A 12,838-nucleotide genomic window follows, 5' to 3' on the forward strand; every position below is an offset into this window, starting at 1 on the left:
TCTAAAATCTTGGCCCAAATAGTAGGCAGACTTTTTTGTTCTACTTAAAGAGACTGTAATGCCTCTTGCACTGTAGAAAATATGAGCAAGCACCAGGAATAAGTAGAAACTTTAATTTGGAATGAAAAGATTTTTTCCCTTCTTATTTTATAATGACATTATATTCATAAATCTACCAAATCAGAAATGCTTATTTGTCTTTAACATGTTGTCACCCGACACTAAAAGCAAAAGTTCTTTTAGGGATCTTTGGCAGAATGACGATGGTACTAAATTGTAGTTACAATTAAAGCTTTGTTTTCTTAATATTTTCTTAATTAAGAATTTTATGATTAGCATAATAGCACAAAAAATGAGATTAGGAAGCAAACAACTTAAAAAGGCTGAAAACCTTCACTTTCAAGTATTCACAACAAATGCCTTAGTTTAATGGTCAAGGCGTTGCAATGTTCTGATAAAAGACAACCTAGATCACCTATCATTTGGATATGCTTTGAAAATAACCACTACCAACAGGTTACATTGCTGTGTCACTTTGCAGTTTGAGTTTCAATACAAGAACATTAATGGCAATTTTTGACCAGAGGGATTAATTTCAATAAAACTTGCTGTACTCCCCCACATACAGACTGTATCTCACATAGCTAATATACTTGCACAACTGCCAAGGCTTGACACTCAAAACAGGGCATCTTGAAATCATGTGCAGAAGAAAGAAGGGGACAGGGGAGCAGAAGTGATAAAGTTCATGAGGGAGAGGGACTCAGTTAAACTTCACACTGCCCACAAAGTTGTACACTCCTTTACTACTGGCTCACACAGTCTGGTGGTTTTGAGATTTTGAATAAAAATCATACAGGCTGCATGAATGAAACTGCTGTCTTAATGCTACTGAGATATCCCTACCCACAGAAGACATCTGCAAAATTGAAACCTCAAAAAAATAGCTCCATCAGCAAATCTCAAGCTTTGCCTGTGGTACAAGGATCATGATATTCCTCTGAAGAGTAACAGATTGAGAATATTAGAGTATTGAGAAAAGTGAATAATTTGCAGTTTCAGATGAGAGTGGAAACTGTTCAGGGACGTTATTAAGTCACTGATTGGACTCGTGCTGTTGGCTGGCAGCGGAGTTTTCATTTGGGAATGCTGAGCAACCGTGTAACTCTGTCAACATACAGTTAGAGGGTGATAAGAAGAGTGCATTAGTTACTGCTCAGCCAATAAAAACTATTATTGTCACAGGATTGTATGACTTATTGCTAACAAAAATAAACACTGTGAGATGATTACAGTATACTAGGGTTTGTTTCTTTTACTACTGGCAGTGTGTAACTATAAAATGGACAATAATATTGCTAAATATTAGATTCAGTGTTCATATACCTTCTTTAGCATACTGTTATATTTTACCATCTCTAAGTTTGTTTATCTTTTTTATAAACTCCAGCAGCTCACCACTAGCCTGTCAGAGGTATTTTCCACTTTAACCTTTTGAAAAATAAATAAAGGCATTATCATAGGAAAAAACAGACAAAACTGAAAATCTCATTAAGAGTACCTTAGCATAATCTAAATTAATGGACAGAAGATCATCACAGCAGCATTCAGATACTTATCTACTCATCTGGTTTTCTTTCATCCACCTCAGTGTAACTCTCAGTGATCATATCTGAAGAAGAGCAGGATGTGGTACAGATTGGAAGACACCTCCTTTATTGAACAACAGTTCTCTCAATGGCTGAGTATTTACACTACCTCATTAACTGCACAATAAATCTCCACTGTGAAATTTCCAGTCCAACAAAGCAAGTTTACGGGGATGGTTAAGCCAGACCTCTCCTCTTGCCAAATGTAGGTAGGAGGAAGGCATAATTTGCTAGTTTGTCACATTTTCCCAGGTAAAAGACGCTACTCATTTTCTATCAGACAGACCAGCACATTTCCATGACTGAGGAAAAGTGTCTTAGGAAAGGAGTGATGCAGCCTCCTTTACCACAGATCAGGTACAACAAGAAGAGAAGAAATCAATTCCCAGAACTTCAGCCCTTATTTGCAGGGGTGGCAGCTGCAGAGAAGGTGCAGCCACGCTCATGATGTAGCTTCCAGCCTGCAGCTGGTGCTAACAAGGAGGCTACAATGTGGTGGTAATAGCTCATGTCTAGTTATGGCCAACAGCTGCCCTAATCAACTAGCATGTCAGCTAATACATATAGATAGATATATATATATGTGAAGTTATTTAAGCCAGTTAGGTCCAGTGGAAGTCAAGAGTGACTAAATTCTGAAGCTCCACTGAGGAGCAGCACTCACCAGCTGGTGACTGAGTGAGGACCTGGGTGTGTGATTGCTGTCAGTGAGTTACTGACTGTACTGCCTGAGCTCACATTAGCAGGAAAATAAAGACATAGTACACCCTGAGGGAACGCTGTCAGTATTTACTCCTCTTTCTTGTTAGACTTCCCACAGGTAGCATTAGTAGGGTTTGATGCAGCTGAGGACAGCAAAATAAGCACCCTGATATTGAGTGGATGCCTAGAATCTAAGAAAATGTCATATCTACTGTGAAGGAAGTTTAAGGCAGTGGTGTAAAACATTCTACAGAAGCTCTCAGTCCCACAGCAAAATGAATGAAAAGAGCAAGTGTGACCAAGAGCCAATAGGACCAAGAACCACATAAAAAAAATTTTCGTTCCACAAATGTGCTTCTTTCTATGATTTAAGGACATTAAGAGGAAAGAATGAAAAATGTCATGAAAACTTAACATCTGTCTTTCCTGATTAACTTTTCTAATGCATGAATTAGTTTTTGGAAAGTAAACCTACAGAAAATGTTTTCTCATGAGGATTATACTTTGAAGTCAAAGGTTTATTATTTTCAAGACACAAACCACTTTGATAAGGATTTGCAGAAATACCTATTTATAACATGCATATTTAAATTCAGGTCTCAGTAGGAAGAAAAATATGAGTGTCTTCATCAAAGCAAGTAGTTCAGGCTAGAGTGATGCTTAATTCTAATATTAAATGTTATCAAGAAAAGCCTTTAGAAAAACAGGTATATGTTTGTCTTTTTAATGAAGAGTTTTCCTGAAGTCACGCATTGGCAACATCAATGGTAAGAGAGGGTAATACTTTATGGCATGTCCAAAACTTTGAGCCAGCAGTGCCCTGGCAGCCAGGAGGGCCAAGCGTGTCCTGGGGGCATCAGGGACAGCATCAGCAGCCAGGCAAGGGAGGGGATTGTCCTGCTGTGCTCTGCTCTGGGACAGCCTCAGCTCCAGTGCTGGGGGCACAATATAAGGCATGTATCAAGCTATTAGGGAACATGCAAAGGAGGGACAAGAGGATGGTGAAAGTCTGGAAGTGAAGCCGTATGAGGAGCAGCTGAGGTCACTTGGTCTGTGCAGCATGGAGGAGACTGAGGGGAGACCTCACTGTGGTCTTCAACATGTCCATGAGGGGAAGCAGAGGGGCAGACAGTGATCTCTTCACCACTGCCACCAGTAACACGACCCAAGGAAACATCATGAAACTTAGTCAGGGGAAGTTTAGTTTATCAGGAACACGTTCTTCATGCAGCAGGTAGTTGGGCTTTGGAACAGGATCCCTGGGGAAGTGGTCACAGCACTAAGCCTGACATAGAATTTAAGTGTTTGGACAATGCTGTCAGGCACAGGGTTTTATTCTTGGGGTGTCCTGCACAGGGCCAGGAGCTGGACTTGATCCCCAGGGGTCTCTTCCAACTCAGCATATTCTATGATTCCATGACTCTTTTAAATACTTTGAATGACACAGTGTTTTTTGTTGGTCTATCATGAGTGATCTTTTGAAAATTATAGAACCATAAAAAATTCCCCAAATGATCTATTTGCAAGATCTTCTCTCCCTTCCATACTAAATACATGCTTCTTTCATCTTTTAGGAAAACGCAATTGCAGTATATGCTACTCCCCAAATACCCAGGGCTATGCCCTGCCTTTCAGTTTGAAATGTGGGGACACTATTTTTTCTATATGTTGGGAGAAGACATTGAAGTGGGTCTTAAAACTGGAAAGTATTCAGGCAGTTTGAGCTAGCACCAATTTAGCATTTGTGAAACAAACTTTGATGACAGACTTTTGAGGGAAAAGATTAGATGCCACCTCAGAGATCTGTTTCATGTATGCAATCTCCTACAACAGGAATTCTGTAGCAAATTAAGCTAAGCAAACTGGTCTGGAATACAGATTTTAAACTATATTTGTTGAAGCAAGAATAACTTTTTCACAATTTTTTAATCAAATTTTTAAATTAGAAAATTTCTTTTTCAGAAAAAACATCCAGTTTGTCACTGGTCTTTGTCCTTCTTAAAGTATGAGTGAAGATAAAAAGTGAAAAGAATTTTAGTTATTTTGTGCATTAAAAAGTACATTTTCAATAGTAAGCATTAAAAATGAAAATGGTACATTTTCATGTAATTGCAACTACTATCAATACTTCAAATTGCAAAATACATGTTTGTTTCTTATATTTAAGTTCATAAATAATACCATTCTCTTTCCTCTTATCTATTGTGCAGATGAAAGAGATAGAAATGAAAGGCTAATACCAAAATGTGATAAATTTCACTCTTTCTTTTTTTCCACAGGATATAATTTGTGTGTCTTTTGTTTTAAGTAGGAGAATGACATGAAATTATCCACCAGCATGCAACTCCTTGCTCCTCAAGGAGCTGAAAACTACTAATATGTCAAAAACAACTGAAGGGAATCTGCTTAAATATGTGTTGATATCAAGCACAGATGATTATATATATTTTTATATACATATATATATATGCGTGTGTGTGTGTGTGTGTGTGTGCAATACAACCGAAGCCGTGTACACATTCAAAACCGGTCTCCACTATGCGAGTATTTTTCCAGCTGTGTGGCCGTGCTGAGGTTGCTGCCAGCCCCACAGCAGACGCTCAGCCGGCGTGTAGGTGACAGTGGGCACGGTGCTGCCGTGTCCCCGCGGCGTTCCCAGGGACAGGGCTCCCGAGGACACGCGTGGGTGCTGACACACGTAGCACAGCACGTGTCTGCCCTCCGTGTCTGACCTCAGGACCCCATCGGCTGCTGCATGACAGCTCATGTGCTTTGGCAAAGAGAGGTGGAGGCTAAATTTGCCTAGAGGCACTTTCCAGATTTGTTCTCTGGTATACAGCAGATAATGGATTTTTCTTAAATGATAGAACTAGGTTCAGTACTGAGAGGTAAAAGAAAAGTAGCCTGTCTGTATATCAAACTTGTGTTAAGCATGAATATTAGACAAAATTTTAGATGTGGAAGCTAGAAGGTATGAACATATGCCCTTTACAAATGTGTGCAGCAGTGCTGACATTAACTTAATGGCTTATTTGCTTTGAGGACTTCTTACATTTGCCTGTAACATGCTAACGTCCTTTCCAATTTGTTTTTTTCTCTTCCCTCAATGACTATTAAAAAAAATGCCATCATATCTCCCATTGCAAGGCACAACAGAATACATAAACACCCAATTTCTAGTGCATTGTAGTTGTAGCTGCCAACTTTCAGTTCAGTTGAGGTGTTGAATGGACAGAAAAAGTTCAAAGAAATTGAAGAATTTTTTCTACTGTGTTGTTGTAGAATGACATCTACTACTGACATATCTAGTAAATCCAGGAGCCAAATGCCATGTGAAAGTGAAAACTTTCATATTTTTCATGCCTTAATTCTCAGTGTTATCTTGAATTGACAGTAGCATAGACTCTTTATAAGGTTCTACTTTAAAACCATCTAAAATGATACCTTGAAAAATTCAATCAAGATATGTATATCACAAGAATACCCAGCCCCCCACACTTCCCATATATTTCTAGTAATGTATAAAGTAATATTGCAGAGCTCAGAGTGTGCTCTGTTGTTATCTTATGGCATTCCTATAGTCTTTGCCTAGACCCACTTCCCAGTAACTACCTCCCATGTGTTAAGGGAACAGATGAAGAATGCAAAATCAGTATTTAATTCTGTTCTTAATTTGAAATTAAATTAAGTGTTCATGCTGTTCTGAGTATATTGGTTGGTACTAAAGTCTGCAAATAATTTCTGTCTAAATACAGAAGTAAACAGTGTGATGTTCTTAAAATCACAAATTGTGTCCTGGGAACTGAGTTTCTGTCACCTCATGAAATAGTATCTTCTGACAGCTGATTTTTTCTCAAAGATCAGGACTTGAGCAGTCTGCAGCAGGGGAAAAAGGGGCAGTTAAAATGACACCTTAGAAAAAGCAAGGAAGAAAAGGAAGAAGTATTTCATGGAAGACCCTCTGAATTCTTTAAGATCTGTAACCATAATCTTTCCAACAGGGACATTAAAAAACATCCATCATATAAGTTTTCACAAGTGCTATATTTTTTAAAGGGTGAGGGTAATCAAAATGTTTCCTAGCATATTTTCCTCCCTGCTCACACACCTCAGCCAAAAATGCAGGAAAAACTGATTTCATACACCTTAACAAGTTTACAAAACACAGATCATCAATAGCTCAGAGCCTCTTAAGACTCCTTCAGCCTTATGTGTTTCCTGAGGAAGCATCTCTGAATCTGAGATTTCAGCAATATGAAATTCTCAAATTTTGAATCCATGCACAAAGGAGCCCTCCACAGCAGTGTCTTCACAGTCACCAGACTGCCATAAAGATATTGATGGACAAACATTTATAGCAGGGACAACATTTTCAGGTGAGGAGGAGCAACTAAGAGTGAGTGTAAAAAACTATATACCATGTGCTCTATCCTCATCCATCTTTCAGAGCTAGAGAAGTTTCACATCTAGTGTTTCAACCTGGAAAAGTTTTATGAAACTTCAGCCTTTTAGATGATGTTTGAAATACCTGCTGTTTCTGCCCTAGGTAAGATATTGCATTAGGAACATGCTGAGTATAAGGGTATTTCAATCCCTTCCAGTTCAGTCATTAGATGTCTAGAAAAGTATTTGTAAAAACAGGTTTAACTTCAACTCAGAGACAATTATCTCCCTGAACTTCTACAGAACTCAGCATATTGATTGGTAGTAGTGGCAAAGACAATGCAAAGCCTTCACTCTCTCCTTTCTACCATAAAGGACCACTGGTATAAAGGCCACAATTTATGTGGGCTGAAACATAAGATGAAAAAGGGGTATTGCTCCTCCAAGTGAAATGTATAGAGGGAAAAGGCTAACAAATGTAGATGCTACAGGTGGTAGTATAAAACAGGAATTAATGCAAGCTCTGTGACATTTCAGTTGAACTAAAAATTACTCATCAAGCCACTCTCAACAATCACCAACTTCCCCTTCAAATTTAATCAGAAGTTTCTAAAGAAAATAGGTCCCACTAGGCCACTTTCTTGAAATGTGTGGATACTGTCCTAAGAATTCAGATAAATGAGAAGTTTTGGTTATTTGGTTATACTCTTTTTCTAATTTAAAACCCAGGCAAGCAGAAAATGAAGCTCTACAAGTGATTCCTATTTAAAGGAAATACGTCCATTCCCCAAATCTTCATCTTTTTAGGATGGCATAACCAAAGTGCATCAAGCTACTTCAAGGTACACATCTTGTAGCATTGCTGTACTGCTGAAAGAAAAAGCCTCTTAGTAAAAGCAGCTTCAGACCCTGGGAAGAGTTCCATAGGAGAACTGCTGAGTCAAAGCATGTTTGATTTGCTGCTTTTGCTAGCAGACAGACTTTCAGCACAAATTCACTCTCTCTGAATTCTTGGCTACATGTTACATATATAGGTGCTAATTGATTCAGATAAAATGGATACTGATTTTTTAAATGTAAAATGTTAATAGTAACATTGGCTGCATAATTTGCACAGCTGAATAGATTTATGCTGACATGAATATGTCTAGATATGGCAGCTAGAGGTACAACTATTATTCATCTGTATCTGTAGTTAAAAAGGAGAAATGTCAGTCTTATTTCAGGCTGCAAAAATAGATTTTATTATAAAAAATCATCTCAAAACACATTTTATACCAAAGTGCTTTATCCAAACCTAAAAGGTACCTGTAGATTCATTGTCCTGACTGCAGTGCAGTTTCTAGATCAAGCCTTGAAGCTGATGTGATGTGATTTGAACTTGGATTTGACCTGTTGTGCATGTATATGAAATGGCACAACTGCTTAGAGAAGCACATTTATCACAGAGAAAAGCACTTTCATCCCCAAAAGGACTTAAAAGCCCCTGCTCTCTCCTCCTGTAACTTTCACAAAGACAGAGATACCTGCACATAGCCATGCTTGCTTTTCTGCAGCATTGGTAATTGCCAGTTTTCTTTAAGTTTTCTCACATTCAGAATCAAGCTGCGCAACTACTATCAAAATTGAAGCCAGGGCGGATCAAAATTAATTATGAGGTGTGAGATGGGAGTAATGAGAAAAAGGAAGAACAGCAGAACAGCAACTGGGCTTATGGCATTAAAAATACAAATAACAGGCAAATCTATGTCTCATCCTGACAAGTGAAGCGCTCAGCATATCTGTCGTTCATCATGCAGATGACTTCTCAGTAGCTTTCAACACATAATACTACAATCCCTTTTTTCCACCAAATTACTATAAGAGCTGTCAACTCGTTGTAAAACTTCTAGATAAAAATGATTGAAAAATCATATTTCATAATGAATCTATTTAAGAACTCCATAGCGTTTAAATATTTTCTTGCTTCATGTTATGGTGAATTTTTTCTTTTTAATTAGCATGAAGCCTAGTTACTTTTTACCAGGAGACAAAGAGTGCCAAACATAACAGATCTAGGAGACTGGAAAACAAACAGGTGGAAAAATTAATAATATGTACTCATATTTACACTTGCTATAAAAGAAGTCTTTGTGTTACAGGAAGAGAGATAATACATGGCATGCCATCTGGTTTGCCTGGAGATGGGACAATGACATTTTCAGATCACAGCTGGTAATAGACAAGACATTATCAACCCAGCGCTAGAATAGAATCAGCCCGTGGACAATGAAAAGCAGGGCAAAGCAAGAAAATGCTTCATCTGGCAGGGCCAGGAAGCAGTGCCATTGGCAGTCACATCTGCAGGTTCAGCTTGGTGTACTCCTTGATTCCCAGTTTTTGTTAAACATTTGCAAGAGCAGCTATAACACTTTCAGCTACCTCCTGTTAGGTGGGAGAGTCTGCCTCATGCTGTTGAACAGTGCAGTAGTCACAAACATGTAACAGCAAGTACTTACTCCTTATTTCCAGCTTGTACAGCACGGGCAAAACATCCCTTTGTCATAACAACTCTCAGGGAGCAAAGGTTCCTTCCTCTTGGAGTATCAAACAGAGACTCATTCAACTCAGACACGTTCAGTTGTCCAAAAACAGTTATCCCATCTATACTACTCATGCAAGCTTATAGATTCTCTCAAAAATGGAAGGAGTTGCTCATAAGAGCAATTTGGTGTAGAGGTATACAGATAACTTGATAGAGAAAAGCAGGGACACAGCCTGGATTTTCCCCTTTCCCCTGGATGACCGTGAATGACTAAATCCCTGGTGCCTAAACTGGAAATGTTAGGCAACCCAAGATCCCATTTCACTGCAGCAGAGTCAAGCTAAGGTTTTCAGTTATTATTTTCAGAGTGATAAATGACCAATCTCATGTTATACAGACCAAGAAAATCTCCAGGTATTGAGAGGGAAAGTGCTCCATGAATTCTGTGACACCTCTTACCACAATAATAAGTAGAAGAGTATGAAAGAGAGAAAATTATTTTTCTTGGATGGTTTAATGCTGTGTAACAATTTCTATTAAAACAGGTATCACAACATTACTATATTTTAAATGTGAAACATGCTTCTGATTCTGTCTGTCCTGGAAGAAGTACACACTAGAACGTATCTTAAAATGAATTTTAAAAAGCCAAAGAAATATACTGAGCAAATCACAGAAACTCTGAACAAAATTCTCTTTCAAACAGAGTTGCCCCATGCGAACTAACATGCAAGAGAGCATGTGGAGCACACATGACTCAGAAAACTGCTGGAAGGCTCTTGAATATTAAAAAAAACTTGTAAAGGACAAAAAAACATTGAGCGAAACTCTGGCTTTCTTTTTATGTCAGCTTTACTTAAAAAAAGCTTTAGATTGTCTGGATGCTGACTGACCCATGCGAGATTAAAATGATATCTCCACTTTTATGGAGACATCTGGACATTCACATAACACCAGGTAATACAAATTCCAGCCATTCTAGGGGTTCTGCTATTCTGAGAAGGTTTGCTCATTTTAACATTTGATGCACAGGACTGACAGAACCATGTATATCCAGCTACAGATAAAAATTAAATTCAAAAATGCCCCACAAAACATGGTATCTCATTTTTTTCAATAAAGCATGGGAACATTTTCTGGTATCTTAGCAGTTAGTCTCCAGATTAGCATGTTTCTGGTTTTAGCAGTATCAATAAAGTACATGAACTGAAATTACAGAAAACATAATGGCTGCAATTAATTATATGTGAAACATTTTAAAATATTCATTGTCTTTCCTGACTACAAAAACCCGACCATCATATATTCAGGTATAAGAATGCTTGAGCATTTTATTTGGAAATAAGTTTTTCAAAACAATTTACACTGTCACAGCAGATAAGTGATATCACACATTCTCTCTAAGTACTTTTATTAATATAAATTCCAATTTTTACTTACCAATCCTGCACGGCATTGAAAGAGTCTTCATTTGTGATGTCATACATTAAAATAAAGCCCATTGCACCCCGGTAGTAAGCTGTGGTAATTGTTCTATACCTCTCCTGGCCTGCTGTGTCCTGAAACAATAACAAACCAAATTTTTACATTGCACACAAATTGACAACTTTTTTTTTCCTTTTCTAGAAAGAAAACTCTGAAAAGAGTTATTGTACAACTCTGTAATCTTGAAAATAAGTAGAAATAGGAGAACTCTGCATTGGATCATAATAGGAGGGATATATCAATTCTGTCATGAGGGGAGAGTGGAGAATAGCAGAAAGGCATGGCCCACTGTCAGCCCATATATCCTGAGTCATTAGTGACTGATTTTATTCACCCTGAGAGTTGGGTAAGAACTTTCTCTTCTGCTCCTGCCTTATATCTTCTCAGAATCACAGAAGTAAAATCTGGAAAAAATGCTAGAAAAAAATAGCATCCTTAGGACCTTCATTACAACATCAGGACGGCGCTGGAAGCCAGGAAACATCTTGAACAAAAACACAATGTCTAATTGTTCTGTTCTTGTGATTTTAAACCCCAGGTGCTCATGTCAACAAGCACCAACACAGCTTTTTGCAAAAGAAGATCAGTGCTCTTAAAACAAGGATGATATCTGGGGAAAAAAAAAAAAAAAAAAAAAAGAAATTTGCTATCAGTCCCTTACCTCAACCCAGTTTTCTCCCTCATCTTAATCAACAGTTTTTAAAGCAAGAAATGTAGAAATGTAAGTGTTATCTCCTCCTCCTTGCTTCCTTATTTCTATTAAAAACTTTTCAGGATAGCAACTAGCTTTTAATATATTTAATACAATGTCTAGCATAGTGTTTAGTCTAGAGAAAAGAAGGCTGGCAGCAGATCTCATTAATGTTTTTATAAATATAATATAAATATTTCAAAACAGGTGCCAAAAGGATGGTACCAGACTGTTTTCAATAGTGCCCGGTGACAGGACAAGGAACAAAGGCCATAAACTAAAACACAAAAAGTTTCACCTCAGCTTGTGGAAGAACTTCATTACATTGAGGGTGGCACTGGAGCAGGCTGCCCAGTCAGGTCGTGGAGTCTCCCTCTCTGGAGACACTCAACATCCACCTGGATGTGTTCCTGTGTCACTTGCTCTGGGGGACCCCAACTTGGCAGCCATTTGGACAACATAATCTCCAGGGCTGCTTTCACTAAGAAACGGGACTAAATATTCTCTGATTATATGATACAACCACCTATGTCTGCCCTAAAACTGAGACACAACAGCAATAACTGAAATACAGCAAATGCATAACTATGTCATGTTCCAGCACACCTATTTAAAATTTTTAAGCCATTAATATTAATATTACAGGAGACATATGTCAATGCAATCCTGCAATTAGCAGATCATCTATGCACATATAATTTTTTTTAATTTTGAAAATTTATTTAAATTATAATAATTTTTAAAAAAATTTAATAGCTAGGAAATCAATTACTTTACTAAACAGATAAATCTATTTCATTTACCTTCCTACAAAGAAGACTAACCAGTAACAAACATATTTGGTATGTTTTCTGAAATAGTTTCCAGGCTAGAAGTATTCACTTGTAAACAAAAGAAAAATAGATTTGGTGGGCCTCCATTTCTGCAAATATATCATTCATATCATAAAATAATAAAATAAGAAAAGGAGATTCTACATGGAACAGAAAACACCTTTAGATTAAAAAAACCTGAAGGTCATTACTGAAACAACATTAGGTAGGATTCATGATTCCTGTTCATCCTGGTTTACAGTGGCTGCTTCTTTGATGTAGTTTCAGTGGTTCAAGATGGAAAGCTGAAGTAGTAGTTAGACTTTAGCAGATCTCACATGAAGTTAGGTTACGTCTTTGTTGGAAAGGTGAGACAGACCTGAACTTCTTCTGCTTATGCTCTGAACTGGTTGAGCCTCTACCAGCTGTGGTCTGGAGCTTGGATGGCTGCTCCCAGATTTTCTGGTGTCCCTGAATATTAAGGTATCAAGATGTGCACTAAGCCTGTGCATATTTCATTTATGAAAAAAGCTTTTTCACTTTTTTTTGTTTGTTGATTTGGTGTTTGGGTTTGTAGGGTTTTTTGTCATTG

The 12,838-nt window shown here is 37.7% G+C and overlaps 1 protein-coding gene across 1 annotated transcript in view; it reads right to left on the bottom strand.

Moving 5' to 3' along the window:
• RAB3C (RAB3C, member RAS oncogene family) overlaps nt 1-12,838 on the bottom strand; it is a 125,796-nt gene that overhangs the window by 54,144 nt on the left and 58,814 nt on the right. Inside the window, exon 3 of the mRNA XM_014881801.2 lies at nt 10,699-10,817. Within this exon, the coding sequence (XP_014737287.1) occupies nt 10,699-10,817 (119 nt within the window). The remainder of the gene's footprint in view (nt 1-10,698; nt 10,818-12,838) is intronic.

Source organism: Sturnus vulgaris, chromosome Z (assembly GCF_052056855.1).
Source record: "Sturnus vulgaris isolate bStuVul1 chromosome Z, bStuVul1.hap1, whole genome shotgun sequence".
NCBI classification, from domain to species: domain Eukaryota; kingdom Metazoa; phylum Chordata; class Aves; order Passeriformes; family Sturnidae; genus Sturnus; species Sturnus vulgaris.